The sequence below is a fragment of the Oncorhynchus gorbuscha genome, unplaced genomic scaffold (genome assembly GCF_021184085.1).
Source record: "Oncorhynchus gorbuscha isolate QuinsamMale2020 ecotype Even-year unplaced genomic scaffold, OgorEven_v1.0 Un_scaffold_4459, whole genome shotgun sequence".
Classification (NCBI taxonomy): Eukaryota; Metazoa; Chordata; class Actinopteri; order Salmoniformes; family Salmonidae; genus Oncorhynchus; species Oncorhynchus gorbuscha.
Window position 1 is genome coordinate 18,102 of NW_025748470.1, and position 16,534 is coordinate 34,635.

At 46.4% G+C, this 16,534-nt stretch overlaps 1 protein-coding gene across 1 annotated transcript; it reads left to right on the forward strand.

Annotated features, from left to right (window-relative positions):
* Positions 1–2,215: 2,215 nt before the first annotated feature.
* Positions 2,216–13,631, forward strand: LOC124028581 (F-box/WD repeat-containing protein 7-like; the record flags this gene model as incomplete). Its single annotated transcript, XM_046340619.1, has 3 exons — positions 2,216–2,603; positions 4,861–4,943; positions 13,490–13,631. Coding segments are annotated over exons 1-3 (264 nt in total), but the record flags the coding sequence as incomplete, so codon positions are not given.
* Positions 13,632–16,534: the final 2,903 nt, after the last annotated feature.

Below are 16,534 nucleotides of genomic sequence, written 5' to 3' on the forward strand. Positions count from 1 at the left end.
ACCAGGGGACCCAGATACCTGGCTAGTAGCTAGTCCCCAACACTGACTACACTACCACCAGGGGACCCAGATACCTGGCTAGTCCCCAACACTGACTACACTACCACCAGGGGACCCAGATACCTGGCTAGTAGCTAGTCCCCAACACTGACTACACTACCACCAGGGGACCCAGATACCTGGCTAGTAGCTAGTCCCCAACACTGACTACACTACCACCAGGGGACCCAGATACCTGGCTAGTAGCTAGTCCCCAACCGCTGTTCATGATTCAACTGGTTCACAAAGAGTCAGGTGCGATTTAGAACTGAGTCAGATGGAGAATATAAGCGTTCTGAGCTTTTGATCAACGCTGGGTCAATATTTACATGCTTGCATGTTGACCGGTCATTTGTTTGTGTGTTCAGTTCTGGACCTCTGTTGTCGTATGTAGAAATGGACATGAACAAAACTGAACGGTTATCAACTAGGGCACCCAACTACACAGGAATGAGGAATACGTTTCACACTGGGATGGGGAATACGTTTCACACTGGGATGGGGAATACGTTTCACACTGGGATGGGGAATACGTTTTACACGGGGATGGGGAATACGTTTCAGATGGGGAATACGTTTCAGATGGGGAATACGTTTCAGATGGGGAATACGTTTCAGATGGGGAATACGTTTCAGATGGGGAATACGTTTCAGATGGGGAATACGTTTCAGATGGGGAATACGTTTCAGATGGGGAATACGTTTCAGATGGGGAATACGTTTCACACTGGGATGGGGAATACGTTTCACACTGGGATGGGGAATACGTTTCAGATGGGGAATACGTTTCAGATGGGGAATACGTTTCAGATGGGGAATACGTTTCAGACGGGGATGGGGAATACGCTTCACACGGGGATGGGGAATACGCTTCACACGGGGATGGGGAATACGCTTCACACGGGGATGGGGAATACGCTTCACACGGGGATGGGGAATACGCTTCACACGGGGATGGGGAATACGCTTCACACGGGGAATATGCAACAAGCAAGGAAAAGGGGGCGTTGGTTCAGTCAAAGTCCAATCGGTATTGTTTCAGTAGGATAGGGTCTCTCTCCCTCTCATGTCTCATCTTGCTCGGTAGATGCTCCTCTAGACTGCTGCAACAGGGCCTGCTGGGAGAGGACAAGGGTCTGGTTAGCAAACTTGCTCGCTCTCGCTTGGAAAACATTGTGACTGAGTGTACAAAACATTAAGAACACCTGCTCTTTCCATGACATAGACTGATCAGGTGAATCCAGGTGAAAGATATGATCCCTTATTGATGTCACTTGTTAAATCCACTTCAATCAAGAGTAGATGAAGAGAAGGATACAGATTAAAGAAGGATTCTTGAGCCTCGGCGTATCGGTGCCATTCAGAAGGTGAACGGACAAGACAAAAGATTGAATTGCCTTTGAACCGGGGTACGGTGTTAGGTGCCAGGTGCCACCGGTTTGTGTCAAGAACTGCAACGCTGCTGGGTTTTTCACGCTCAACAGTTTCCCATGTTGTATCAACAATGGTCCACCACCCCAAAGGACATCCAGCCAATTTAGGAGTCAACGGTATCCCTGTGTAATGCTTTCGACACCTTGTAGAGTCCATGCACTGACAATTTTTAGGCTGTTCTGGGGGCGGGGTGGGGTGTGGGCTGTAAAACAATATTTGGAAAGTGTTCTTAATGTTTTGTACACTCTGTATGTTTACATTGCTAAAAGCAAGTGAAATCATTTCACTTAAAAAAAAAATATTTAAAAAATCAATCATAAATGAACAGTAGATACTCACCAAAGTATCAAGAATATAGACATTTATAAGATGTTATATTATGGCTATGTACAGTGTTGTAAATATGTGTATGGTTGAAGTACATAAGGGCGTGTAGTAAATCAACAGATTAATATGAGTTAGATTAAAGGCTACAATGGTGTTTTTTGTGCTTGGTTGTCCACGTTGTGGTAATAGATTAATAGGATTTTATCAAAATTGGTTTGTTTTTCTTAGTGTCTGTGTTATCCGACTAAAATGTGTCTAATATGGTCATGCGGTGTCTCTCCGCTGCGTCACCCCGCCGTTCTCTCGGCATTCCTCTCGCGCAGCCTAACTTCTGTCAACCCCGGTAGGTTTGGCACTCGGTATTTGAGCTGCCTCGCCTTTCTCTCTCTCTGCACTTTCTCTGCTTATATGGCTAACTAGCTTGGGTCAATGCAGTGAAATCTAACTCTGCTTCTCGTTGTATTAGTCGTAATGTACGGGGGTACGCAATGGTACACACCGTCCAATGGAAGTGGTTACTCGCAGTTTCCTTCTCCACAATGAAACGACATGAAGAAATAGTTGCCTTTATACGCGTTGCATTTGGGGGAGAGAAAATAGGCCTGTCGGAGCATGTCCGTAGCGACAGGAAACGTTAAGGTTGTATCTAACTGAGGGGAGAAGAGGATCGGACCAGAGGAGTTGCCACCTATCTAAATCGCGCTGTGGACTTGTGCTACCTTGAAGTAGATCAGAGGGCGTCCTAACGCAGGAATACCATCATCATGGGTTTCTACGGCACGTTGAAGCTCATATTCTATAAAGTAAGTGACTTGGGGGGGGCGCATTTTAAAAAATTATAATAATTCTCCTTTTTTTTATACTTGGCTTTTTAAGTATGATTTACACTCTCTGGGCTAAAGCCTCTATATGATCATACTGTATAATTGCGTTATATAGCTGGGTGGTGGTCTGGTTGTGTAGCTACACTCGAGCAGCTCTCTAGTGGAGAGAGATGGACCACTGCGGAATAGAGATGGAGTGACGGTACATGACGCACCGGTTCTTTCCCTCAAAGTAGCGTGGATAATAAACACTCTGAAAATGAAACGAATATCGGCCGAACGGAAGTTAAATGTATATCATTGCTTGGCCATATTCAGACATATGTTTATTCGTCTGTTGTGCCCTGGGCTGCGGTGTGTGTGTGTGTGTGTGTGTGTGTGTGTGGTCTGCTGCGGTAGGAGGAAGGTGTCGATGAATGAACGTGAAACTGATTGATAAGGAACAGACAGCTAATGTGTCTGTGTGTCTGACATGGCAGAGGGAAGGTTTGTTCGCGGTTGATTTAAAGTCCATTTGAAAGCGGTGTTACGCACAAACATACACACTTCTGTGTCGCAGGAACGGGAGTTCCCTTTCGGCTTTCTGTGTGTGTGTGTGTGTGTGTCGCAGGAACGGGAGTTCCCTTTCGGCTTTGTGTGTGTGTGTGTGTGTGTGTGTGTGTCGCAGGAACGGGAGTTCCCTTTCGGCTTTCTGTGTGTGTGGTGTGCTGCTGTGACTTGATGCGCATCCTGCCCCCGGGGCAGCAGTGGTATGGTTTCACTTGGCTTGGGGGTTATTGTGTATTCCCTTTATATATCTGTGTCCTGTCCACCGCCCCAAACGTATCAGATGTGTGTATTTAATCCGGAAACGTGTGTGAGCGACGGCAGATATCTATGGTTATTACCAACCCGTTCGCTCCGCACCCGGAACAGTCAGTCTGTTTGGTTATTACGGTCGGTGCTCGCGATACATTCCTGTCATTTTCGGCGTGCTTGTCATTCAGGGCGGGTAAGGTGCGGTTGGTTGGAAACGGAGGAAAGGGAGAGGAATTATTATTTAAAATTAAAATCACCTTTTTTATTTGATTTTTAAACGCATTAAATACTGCAGTTTTGTCATTCACTAATCTATAAATGTTTTATTTCGACTGAGGTGATAATAATTAGTTGTCGTGACGTTTCCTTTTGAAATCCATTCATAACCAACTCTTGATCAACGGCAAATGTTTTGGATATTTAAACCGTTTAAACTCCCCCTATAAGGGTTATTGGTAGCTGGTGTCAGTAAACAGTTGATTAGACTATAGCTGTGTGTTATATTTTCCGGTTTTCTGTCACCCTATACCCGGTCACAGAGACAGGGAGCAGCCCACCTTATACACTGTAAATACAACGTCAGAGCCCGGTAGTTTCGAGGCTGCTGGAAACATACACAACTCTACCGGTTGGATTGTGGTTGGTTAGGGTGTGGAGCTTTATGATAGAAGGGATGGGTATGCTAGGTTGTGACTTTCTGTTTGTACTGTGACTTAACTTTTCTGCCTCTCTTGACTCTTGTCTCCATTCGTCCATCTCCACCCCCCACCACCGTCTCTCTCTCTCTCTCTCTCTCTCTCTCTCTCTCTCTCTCTCTCTCTCTCTCTGTCCTCTCTCTCTCTGTCCTCTCTCTCTCTGTCCTCTCTCTCTCTCTCTCTCTCTCTGTCTCTCTCTCTCTCTCTCTCTCTCTCTCTCTCTCTCTCTCTCTCTCTCTCTCTCTCTCTCTCTCTCTCTCTCTCTCTCTCTCTCTCTCTCTCTCTCTCTCTCTCTCTCTCTCTCTCTCTCTCTCTCTCTGTCTCTCTCTCTCTCTCTCTCTCTCTCTCTCTCTCTCTCTCTCTCTCTCTCTGTCCTCTCTCTCTCTCTCTCTCTCTCTCTCTCTCTCTCTCTGTCTCTCTCTCTCTCTCTCTCTCTCTCTCTCTCTCTCTCTCTCTCTCTCTCTCTCTCTCTGTCTCTCTCTCTCTCTCTCTCTCTCTCTCTCTCTCTCTCTCTCTCTCTCTCTGTCCTCTCTCTCTCTCTCTCTCTCTGTCCTCTCTCTCTCTCTCTCTCTCTCTGTCCTCTCTCTCTCTCTCTCTCTCTCTCTCTCTCTCTCTGTCCTCTCTCTCTCTCTGTCCTCTCTCTCTCTCTCTCTCTGTCCTCTCTCTCTCTCTCTCTCTCTGTCCTCTCTCTCTCTCTCTCTCTCTCTCTCTCTCTCTCTCTCTGTCCTCTCTCTCTCTATCAGATGAAGAGGAAGTTGGACCATGGACCAGACGTCAGGCCGTTCTCTTCAGTCAAGAAACACTGCAAAGGTTCCAGCTACCTCAGGTAACACTCTCCCTGGTGACTCTCTCCCTGGTGACACTCTCCCTGGTAACACTCTCCCTGGTGACACTCTCCCTGGTAACACTCTCCCTGGTAACACTCTCCCTGGTAACACTCTCCCTGGTAACACTCTCCCTGGTAACACTCTCCCTGGTAACACTCTCCCTGGTAACACTCTCCTGGTAACACTCTCCCTGGTAACACTCTCCCTGGTAACACTCTCCTGGTAACACTCTCCCTGGTAACACTCTCCCTGGTAACACTCTCCTGGTAACACTCTCCCTGGTAACACTCTCCTGGTAACACTCTCCCTGGTAACACTCTCCTGGTAACACTCTCCCTGGTAACACTCTCCCTGGTAACACTCTCCCTGGTAACACTCTCCCTGGTAACACTCTCCCTGGTAACACTCTCCCTGGTAACACTCTCCCTGGTAACACTCTCCCTGGTAACACTCTCCCTGGTAACACTCTCCCTGGTAACACTCTCCCTGGTAACACTCTCCCTGGTAACACTCTCCCTGGTAACACTCTCCCTGGTAACACTCTCCCTGGTAACACTCTCCCTGGTGACACTCTCCCTGGTGACACTCTCCCTGGTGACACTCTCCCTGGTGACACTCTCCCTGGTGACACTCTCCCTGGTGACACTCTCCCTGGTGACACTCTCCCTGGTGACACTCTCCCTGGTGACACTCTCCCTGGTGACACTCTCCCTGGTGACACTCTCCCTGGTGACACTCTCCCTGGTGACACTCTCCCTGGTGACACTCTCCCTGGTAACACTCTCCCTGGTAACACTCTCCCTGGTAACACTCTCCCTGGTAACACTCTCCCTGGTAACACTCTCCCTGGTAACACTCTCCCTGGTAACACTCTCCCTGGTGACACTCCCCCTGGTGACACTCCCCCTGGTGACACTCCCCCTGGTGACACTCCCCCTGGTGACACTCTCCCCCTGGTGACACTCTCCCCCTGGTGACACTCTCCCCCTGGTGACACTCTCCCCCTGGTGACACTCTCCCCCTGGTGACACTCTCCCCTGGTGACACTCTCCCCTGGTGACACTCTCCCCCTGGTGACACTCTCCCCTGGTGACACTCTCCCCTGGTGACACTCTCCCCTGGTGACACTCTCCCCTGGTGACACTCTCCCCCTGGTGACACTCTCCCCTGGTGACACTCTCCCCCTGGTGACACTCTCCCCCTGGTGACACTCTCCCCTGGTGACACTCTCCCCCTGGTGACACTCTCCCCTGGTGACACTCTCCCCTGGTGACACTCTCCCCCTGGTGACACTCTCCCCTGGTGACACTCTCCCCCTGGTGACACTCTCCCCTGGTGACACTCTCCCCTGGTGACACTCTCCCCCTGGTGACACTCTCCCCTGGTGACACTCTCCCCTGGTGACACTCTCCCCCTGGTGACACTCTCCCCCTGGTGACACTCTCCCCCTGGTGACACTCTCCCCCTGGTGACACTCTCCCCTGGTGACACTCTCCCCCTGGTGACACTCTCCCCCTGGTGACACTCTCCCCCTGGTGACACTCTCTCCCTGGTGACACTCTCCCTGGTGACACTCTCCCTGGTGACACTCTCCCTGGTGACACTCTCCCTGGTGACACTCTCTCCCTGGTGACACTCTCCCCCTGGTGACACTCTCCCCCTGGTGACACTCTCTCCCCGGTGACACTCTCTCCCCGGTGACACTCTCTCCCCGGTGACACTCTCTCCCCGGTGACACCTCTCTCCATATAATTCCGTCTCTCCAATGTTAGTCATATCAACTAATTTCTTCAGGTACAGGGTAGCAGAACGTCTGAAACTATGAGAGTGATGATATGATGTTGAACATTTTCCTTGTAAGATAGAAACACTCTGGTTATTACAGATGCTCTAACCCCCCCACCCCCCTCTCTCTCTCGCCCAGTGGTGTACTGAGCTGTACACTCTACCCTCTGTAGTGCCTTATGGTCAAATGCCGAGCAGTTGCCATACCACGCGGTGATGCAACCGGTCAGGATGCTCTCGATGGTGCAGCTGTAGATTTTTTTTTTGACAATCTGGGGACCCATGCCCACGGTCAGCTCCTTTGTCTTGCTCACGTTGAGGGAGAGGTTGTTGTTGTTGTTGTCCTGGAACAACAGCCTATAGGGAGGAAGTCAGAGAACTGGCAGTCTCATTGTTGTCGGTGTTCAGGCCTACCACTGTTGTGTCGTCAGCAAACTTAATGATGGTATTGGAGTGGGTGAACAGAGAGTACAGGAGGGGACTAAGCACACACCCTGAGGGGCCCCAGTGTTGTGGATCAGCACGGCCACCTGGGGCGGCCTGTCAGGAAGTTCAGCATCCAGTTGCAGAGGGAGGTGTTTGTCCCAGGGTCTTTAGCTTAGTGATGAGCTGTGTGGGGACTGTGTTGTTGAACGCTGAGCTGTAGTCAATGAACAGCATTCTCACGTAGGTGTTCCTTTTGTCCAGGTGGGAAAGGGCAGTGTGGAGTGTGATTTGAGATTGCGTCATCTGTGGATCTGTTGGGGCGGTATGCAAATTGGAGTGGGTCTTTGGTTTCTGTGATGAAGGTGTTGATGTGAGCCATGACCAGCCTTATGTGCTGGTGAACCGTTTCGGATTTAAGTATAGTTTTTGTGTGACTCAAGCCTTTAGTGAGAGGTCCAATGCTTTAATATTTAATAACTTCTCCCTTCTGAATGCATGTTCATTATATAAATAGGCCAATTTTTTAATTTGTCTAGCTTGCCATTCCTGGTGAAATTGAATTATTATTATTTTGCTCAGACAATTTACCATTTAATTGGTCAACTACACAGTAATGTAAAAGGTGTATATTTTTTGTGATCAATACATAACATAGAAGAACACTGATCATAATTTGGTTGTAATCCAGAGGTTAAAAACAGTTTCTAGATCCTCTGAGGCTGTGGAGGGATTCAGATTCTAACAGTATCTAGATCCTCTATGAGGCTGTGGAGGGATTCTAATTCTAACAGTATCTAGATCCTCTGAGGTCATGGAGGGATTTTAATTCTAACAGTATCTAGATCCTCTATGAGGCTGTGGAGGGATGTAGATTGTGGTTTGAAAATAATATTTGAGCTAGCCTAGTGGTTAGAGGCAGCTAGCCTAGTGGTTAGAGGCAGCTAGCCTAGTGGTTAGAGGCAGCTAGCCTAGTGGTTAGAGGCAGCTAGCCTAGTGGTTAGAGGCAGCTAGCCTAGTGGTTAGAGGCAGCTAGCCTAGTGGTTAGAGGCAGCTAGCCTAGTGGTTAGAGGCAGCTAGCCTAGTGGTTAGAGGCAGCTAGCCTAGTGGTTGGAGGCAGCTAGCCTAGTGGTTGGAGGCAGCTAGCCTAGTGGTTGGAGGCAGCTAGCCTAGTGGTTGGAGGCAGCTAGCCTAGTGGTTGGAGGCAGCTAGCCTAGTGGTTGGAGGCAGCTAGCCTAGTGGTTGGAGGCAGCTAGCCTAGTGGTTGGAGGCAGCTAGCCTAGTGGTTGGAGGCAGCTAGCCTAGTGGTTGGAGGCAGCTAGCCTAGTGGTTGGAGGCAGCTAGCCTAGTGGTTGGAGGCAGCTAGCCTAGTGGTTGGAGGCAGCTAGCCTAGTGGTTTGAGCAGGTGTAACAGTATAACTTTAGACCGTCCCCTCGCCCCATACCCTGGCGCGAACCAGGGACCCTCTGCACACATCAACAACAGTCACCCACCAAAGCATCGTTACCCATCACCCAGGGGCGCAGTAGGGATGACCAGGGATGTTCTCTGTTTAGTGAGTCCTCCAGATCAGAGGCAGTAGGGATGACCAGGGATGTTCTCTGTTTAGTGAGTCCTCCAGATCAGAGGCAGTAGGGATGACCAGGGATGTTCTCTGTTTAGTGAGTCCTCCAGATCAGAGGCAGTAGTGATGACCAGGGATGTTCTCTGTTTAGTGAGTCCTCCAGATCAGAGGCAGTAGGGATGACCAGGGATGTTCTCTGTTTAGTGAGTCCTCCAGATCAGAGGCAGTAGGGATGACCAGGGATGTTCTCTGTTTAGTGAGTCCTCCAGATCAGAGGCAGTAGGGATGACCAGGGATGTTCTCTGTTTAGTGAGTCCTCCAGATCAGAGGCAGTAGGGATGACCAGGGATGTTCTCTGTTTAGTGAGTCCTCCAGATCAGAGACAGTAGAGAGGACCAGGGATGTTCTCTGTTTAGTGAGTCCTCCAGATCAGAGGCAGTAGGGATGACCAGGGATGTTCTCTGTTTAGTGAGTCCTCCAGATCAGAGGCAGTAGGGATGACCAGGGATGTTCTCTGTTTAGTGAGTCCTCCAGATCAGAGGCAGTAGGGATGACCAGGGATGTTCTCTGTTTAGTGAGTCCTCCAGATCAGAGGCAGTAGGGATGACCAGGGATGTTCTCTGTTTAGTGAGTCCTCCAGATCAGAGGCAGTAGGGATGACCAGGGATGTTCTCTGTTTAGTGAGTCCTCCAGATCAGAGGCAGTAGGGATGACCAGGGATGTTCTCTGTTTAGTGAGTCCTCCAGATCAGAGGCAGTAGGGATGACCAGGGATGTTCTCTGTTTAGTGAGTCCTCCAGATCAGATGCAGTAGGGATGACCAGGGATGTTCTCTGTTTAGTGAGTCCTCCAGATCAGAGGCAGTAGGGATGACCAGGGATGTTCTCTGTTTAGTGAGTCCTCCAGATCAGAGGCAGTAGGGATGACCAGGGATGTTCTCTGTTTAGTGAGTCCTCCAGATCAGAGGCAGTAGGGATGACCAGGGATGTTCTCTGTTTAGTGAGTCCTCCAGATCAGAGGCAGTAGGGATGACCAGGATGTTCTCTGTTTAGTGAGTCCTCCAGATCAGAGGCAGTAGGGATGACCAGGGATGTTCTCTGTTTAGTGAGTCCTCCAGATCAGAGGCAGTAGGGATGACCAGGGATGTTCTCTGTTTAGTGAGTCCTCCAGATCAGAGGCAGTAGGGATGACCAGGGATGTTCTCTGTTTAGTGAGTCCTCCAGACCAGAGGCAGTAGGGATGACCAGGGATGTTCTCTGTTTAGTGAGTCCTCCAGACCAGAGGCAGTAGGGATGACCAGGGATGTTCTCTGTTTAGTGAGTCCTCCAGATCAGAGGCAGTAGGGATGACCAGGGATGTTCTCTGTTTAGTGAGTCCTCCAGACCAGAGGCAGTAGGGATGACCAGGGATGTTCTCTGTTTAGTGAGTCCTCCAGATCAGAGGCAGTGGGGATGACCAGGGATGTTCTCTGTTTAGTGAGTCCTCCAGATCAGAGGCAGTAGGGATGACCAGGGATGTTCTCTGTTTAGTGAGTCCTCCAGATCAGAGGCAGTAGGGATGACCAGGGATGTTCTCTGTTTAGTGAGTCCTCCAGATCAGAGGCAGTAGGGATGACCAGGGATGTTCTCTGTTTAGTGAGTCCTCCAGATCAGAGGCAGTAGGGATGACCAGGGATGTTCTCTGTTTAGTGAGTCCTCCAGATCAGAGGCAGTAGGGATGACCAGGGATGTTCTCTGTTTAGTGAGTCCTCCAGACCAGAGGCAGTAGGGATGACCAGGGATGTTCTCTGTTTAGTGAGTCCTCCAGACCAGAGGCAGTAGGGATGACCAGGGATGTTCTCTGTTTAGTGAGTCCTCCAGATCAGAGGCAGTAGGGATGACCAATGAATACTTTTGGGTGTCAGGGAAAATGAAGTAAAGTAAAGATGTATATATATACAGATACCCCAAAAAACTACTTAAGTACCTTAAGTATTTTTTAAAGTACTTAACACCCCTGCTTATATGTAACTTTAACCCATTTATATAAGAGATTCTCCAAAATGTAAATATTTCAGGAATTTATATGTAAATTAGTCGTACTTTACCGGGCCAGGTTTCCCAGAGTCTTCATAGTGTTCTATTGTTTCCACTACTTATATTATCTCCAGAGTCTTCAGTGTTCTATTGTTTCCACTACTTATATTATCTCCAGAGTCTTCATAGTGTTCTATTGTTTCCACTACTTATATTATCTCCAGAGTCTTCACAGTGTTCTATTGTTTCCACTACTTATATTATCTCCAGTCTTCATAGTGTTCTATTGTTTCCACTACTTATATTATCTCCAGTCTTCATAGTGTTCTATTGTTTCCACTACTTATATTATCTCCAGTCTTCATAGTGTTCTATTGTTTCCACTACTTATATTATCTCCAGTCTTCATAGTGTTCTATTGTTTCCACTACTTATATTATCTCCAGAGTCTTCATAGTGTTCTATTGTTTCCACTACTTATATTATCTCCAGTCTTCATAGTGTTCTATTGTTTCCACTACTTATATTATCTCCAGTCTTCATAGTGTTCTATTGTTTCCACTACTTATATTATCTCCAGAGTCTTCATAGTGTTCTATTGTTTCCACTACTTATATTATCTCCAGTCTTCATAGTGTTCTATTGTTTCCACTACTTATATTATCTCCAGAGTCTTCACAGTGTTCTATTGTTTCCACTACTTATATTATCTCCAGTCTTCATAGTGTTCTATTGTTTCCACTACTTATATTATCTCCAGAGTCTTCATAGTGTTCTATTGTTTCCACTACTTATATTATCTCCAGAGTCTTCATAGTGTTCTATTGTTTCCACTACTTATATTATCTCCAGTCTTCATAGTGTTCTATTGTTTCCACTACTTATATTATCTCCAGTCTTCATAGTGTTCTATTGTTTCCACTACTTATATTATCTCCAGTCTTCATTGTGTTCTATTGTTTCCACTACTTATATTATCCCCAGAGTCTTCATAGTGTTCTATTGTTTCCACTACTTATATTATCTCCAGAGTCTTCATAGTGTTCTATTGTTTCCACTACTTATATTATCTCCAGTCTTCATAGTGTTCTATTGTTTCCACTACTTATATTATCTCCAGTCTTCATAGTGTTCTATTGTTTCCACTACTTATATTATCTCCAGAGTCTTCATAGTGTTCTATTGTTTCCACTACTTATATTATCTCCAGTCTTCATAGTGTTCTATTGTTTCCACTACTTATATTATCTCCAATGTATATTATCTCCAGTCTTCATAGTGTTCTATTGTTTCCACTACTTATATTATCTCCAATGTATATTATCTCCAGTCTTCATAGTGTTCTATTGTTTCCACTACTTATATTATCTCCAGTCTTCATAGTGTTCTATTGTTTCCACTACTTATATTATCTCCAGTCTTCATAGTGTTCTATTGTTTCCACTACTTATATTATCTCCAGAGTCTTCATAGTGTTCTATTGTTTCCACTACTTATATTATCTCCAGAGTCTTCATAGTGTTCTATTGTTTCCACTACTTATATTATCTCCAGTCTTCATAGTGTTCTATTGTTTCCACTACTTATATTATCTCCAGTCTTCATAGTGTTCTATTGTTTCCCCTACTTATATTATCTCCAGAGTCTTCATAGTGTTCTATTGTTTCACTACTTATATTATCTCCAGAGTCTTCATAGTGTTCTATTGTTTCCACTACTTATATTATCTCCAGTCTTCATAGTGTTCTATTGTTTCCACTACTTATATTATCTCCAGTCTTCATAGTGTTCTATTGTTTCCACTACTTATATTATCTCCAGTCTTCATAGTGTTCTATTGTTTCCCCTACTTATATTATCTCCAGAGTCTTCATAGTGTTCTATTGTTTCCACTACTTATATTATCTCCAGAGTCTTCATAGTGTTCTATTGTTTCCACTACTTATATTATCTCCAGTCTTCATAGTGTTCTATTGTTTCCACTACTTATATTATCCCCAGAGTCTTCATAGTGTTCTATTGTTTCCACTACTTATATTATCTCCAGAGTCTTCATAGTGTTCTATTGTTTCCCCTACTTATATTATCTCCAGTCTTCATAGTGTTCTATTGTTTCCACTACTTATATTATCTCCAGAGTCTTCATAGTGTTCTATTGTTTCCACTACTTATATTATCTCCAGAGTCTTCATAGTGTTCTATTGTTTCCCCTACTTATATTATCTCCAGAGTCTTCATAGTGTTCTATTGTTTCCACTACTTATATTATCTCCAGTCTTCATAGTGTTCTATTGTTTCCACTACTTATATTATCCCCAGAGTCTTCATAGTGTTCTATTGTTTCCACTACTTATATTATCTCCAGAGTCTTCATAGTGTTCTATTGTTTCCCCTACTTATATTATCCCCAGTGTATCGTCCATGTAAAACACCTGTCTGAATACGATGAATAATATCTGACAAAACCTTTTGAATTATAATTCTCAACCGGTGTTTCTCATGTTCTCTCTCAATTCAATTCAAGGGCTTTATTGACATGGGAAACATGTGTTAACATTGCCAAAGCAAGTGAGGTAGATAATATATAAGGGCTTTATTGACATGGGAAACATGTGTTAACATTGCCAAAGCAAGTGAGGTAGATAATATATAAAGCGAAAAACAATAAAAATGAACAGTAAACATTACACACACAGAAGTTTCAAAACAATAAAGATATTACAAATGTCTATTATATATATATACGCTCTCTCTCCAGTCCCTGCAGTCTCGTTCCATTCCAGACCACGCCCACTACCTTTGGAGACCTGCGAGCAGCCAATGGGCATTCAGCTCAGCGGAGACGTGTCACCTCAGGCCCGCCCCCCTCCGGCCTACAGGACTGGCTTCACACCTTCCAGGTGAGACACACCCCCTCTGCTGCTGCGTCTCCATAACAACCACTAATTAACAGCCATGAAGCCCTGGGAAACCTGGAGTGCTTTATCAACAGAGGGAGAGAGAGAGAGAGAAGGGCTTTCTGGGATGGAGTAGTGCTAATTAAATAATGAAACACCTCTCCTCCCTCCAGCACCACCTACATTCATTTTCCTCCTGCCAGAAAGCAGGATCTAATATCTGGTGAACAGCCCTCGGCTTCTGAACCCTCCCTCTCTCTCTGGTTCTGGGGTATTAATGAATGGACCCTCCCTCTCTCTGTGGTTCTGGTGTATTAATGAATGGACCCTCCCTCTCTCTGTGGTTCTGGGGTATTAATAAATGGACCCTCTCTCTCTCTGGTTCTGGGGTATTAATGAATGAACCCTCCCTCTCTCTGGTTCTGGTGTATTAATGAATGGACCCTCCCTCTCTCTGGTTCTGGTGTATTAATGAATGGACCCTCCCTCTCTCTGGTTCTGGGGTATTAATGAATGGACCCTCCCTCTCTCTCTGGTTCTGGTGTATTAATGAATGAACCCTCCCTCTCTCTCTGGTTCTGGTGTATTAATGAATGGACCCTCTCTCTCTCTGGTTCTGGTGTATTAATGAATGGACCCTCCCTCTCTCTCTGGTTCTGGTGTATTAATGAATGGACCCTCCCTCTCTCTGTGGTTCTGGGGTATTAATGAATGGACCCTCCCTCTCTCTGGTTCTGGGGTATTAATGAATGGACCCTCCCTCTCTCTGGGGTATTAATGAATGGACCCTCCCTCTCTCTCTGGTTCTGGGGTATTAATGAATGGACCCTCCCTCTCTCTGGGGTATTAATAAATGGACCCTCCCTCTCTCTGGGGTATTAATAAATGGACCCTCCCTCTCTCTGGGGTATTAATAAATGGACCCTCCCTCTCTCTGGGGTATTAATAAATGGACCCTCCCTCTCTCTGGGGTATAATAAATGGACCTCCCCTCTCTCTGGGGTATTAATAAATGGACCCTCCCTCTCTCTGGGGTATTAATAAATGGACCCTCCCCCTCTCTCTGGTTCTGGGGTATTAATAAATGGACCCTCCCTCTCTCTGGGGTATTAATAAATGGACCCTCCCTCTCTCTCTGGTTCTGGTGTATTAATGAATGGACCCTCCCTCTCTCTCTGGTTCTGGTGTATTAATGAATGGACCCTCTCTCTCTCTCTCTGGTTCTGGTGTATTAATGAATGGACCCTCTCTCTGGTTCTGGTGTATTAATGAATGGACCCTCTCTCTCTCTGGTTCTGGTGTATTAATGAATGGACCCTCTCTCTCTGGTTCTGGTTCTGGGGTATTAATGAATGGACCCTCTCTCTCTGGTTCTGGTGTATTAATGAATGGACCCTCCCTCTCTGGTTCTGGTGTATTAATGAATGGACCCTCCCTCTCTCTCTCTGGTTCTGGGGTATTAATGAATGGACCCTCTCTCTCTGGTTCTGGTGTATTAATGAATGGACCCTCCCTCTCTGGTTCTGGTGTATTAATGAATGGACCCTCCTCTCTCTGGTTCTGGTGTATTAATGAATGGACCCTCCCTCTCTCTGGTTCTGGTGTATTAATGAATGGACCCTCTCTCTCTCTGGTTCTGGTGTATTAATGAATGGACCCTCTCTCTCTCTGGTTCTGGTGTATTAATGAATGGACCCTCCCTCTCTCTGGTTCTGGTGTATTAATGAATGGACCCTCTCTCTGGTTCTGGTGTATTAATAAATGGACCCTCCCTCTCTCTGGTTCTGGTGTATTAATGAATGGACCCTCTCTCTGGTTCTGGTGTATTAATGAATGGACCCTCTCTCTCTCTGGTTCTGGTGTATTAATGAATGGACCCTCCCTCTCTCTGGTTCTGGTGTATTAATGAATGGACCCTCCCTCTGGTTCTGGTGTATTAATGAATGGACCCTCCCTCTCTCTCTGGTTCTGGGGTATTAATGAATGGACCCTCCCTCTCTCTCTGGTTCTGGGGTATTAATGAATGAACCCTCCCTCTCTCTGGTTCTGGTGTATTAATGAATGGACCCTCTCTCTGGTTCTGGTGTATTAATGAATGGACCCTCCCTCTCTCTGGGGTATTAATGAATGGACCCTCCCTCTCTCTGGTTCTGGGGTATTAATGAATGGACCCTCCCTCTCTCTCTGGTTCTGGGGTATTAATGAATGGACCCTCCCTCTCTCTGGGGTATTAATGAATGAACCCTCCCTCTCTCTCTGGTTCTGGGGTATTAATGAATGAACCCTCCCTCTCTCTGGTTCTGGGGTATTAATGAATGGACCCTCCCTCTCTCTCTGGTTCTGGGGTATTAATGAATGGACCCTCCCTCTCTCTGGTTCTGGGGTATTAATGAATGGACCCTCTCTCTGGTTCTGGTGTATTAATGAATGGACCCTCCCTCTCTCTGGTTCTGGGGTATTAATGAATGAACCCTCCCTCTCTCTGGTTCTGGGGTATTAATGAATGGACCCTCCCTCTCTCTGGTTCTGGGGTATTAATGAATGGACCCTCCCTCTCTCTGGTTCTGGGGTATTAATGAATGAACCCTCCCTCTCTCTCTGGTGTATTAATGAATGGTTCTGGGGTATTAATGAATGGACCCTCCCTCTCTCTGGTTCTGGTGTATTAATGAATGGACCCTCTCTCTCTCTGGTTCTGGTGTATTAATGAATGGACCCTCCCTCTCTCTGGTTCTGGTGTATTAATGAATGGACCCTCCCTCTCTCTGGTTCTGGGGTATTAATGAATGGACCCTTCCTCTCTGGTTCTGGTGTATTAATGAATGGACCTCTCTCTCTCTGGTTCTGGTGTATTAATGAATGGACCCTCCTCTCTCTCTGGTTCTGGTGTATTAATGAATGGACCC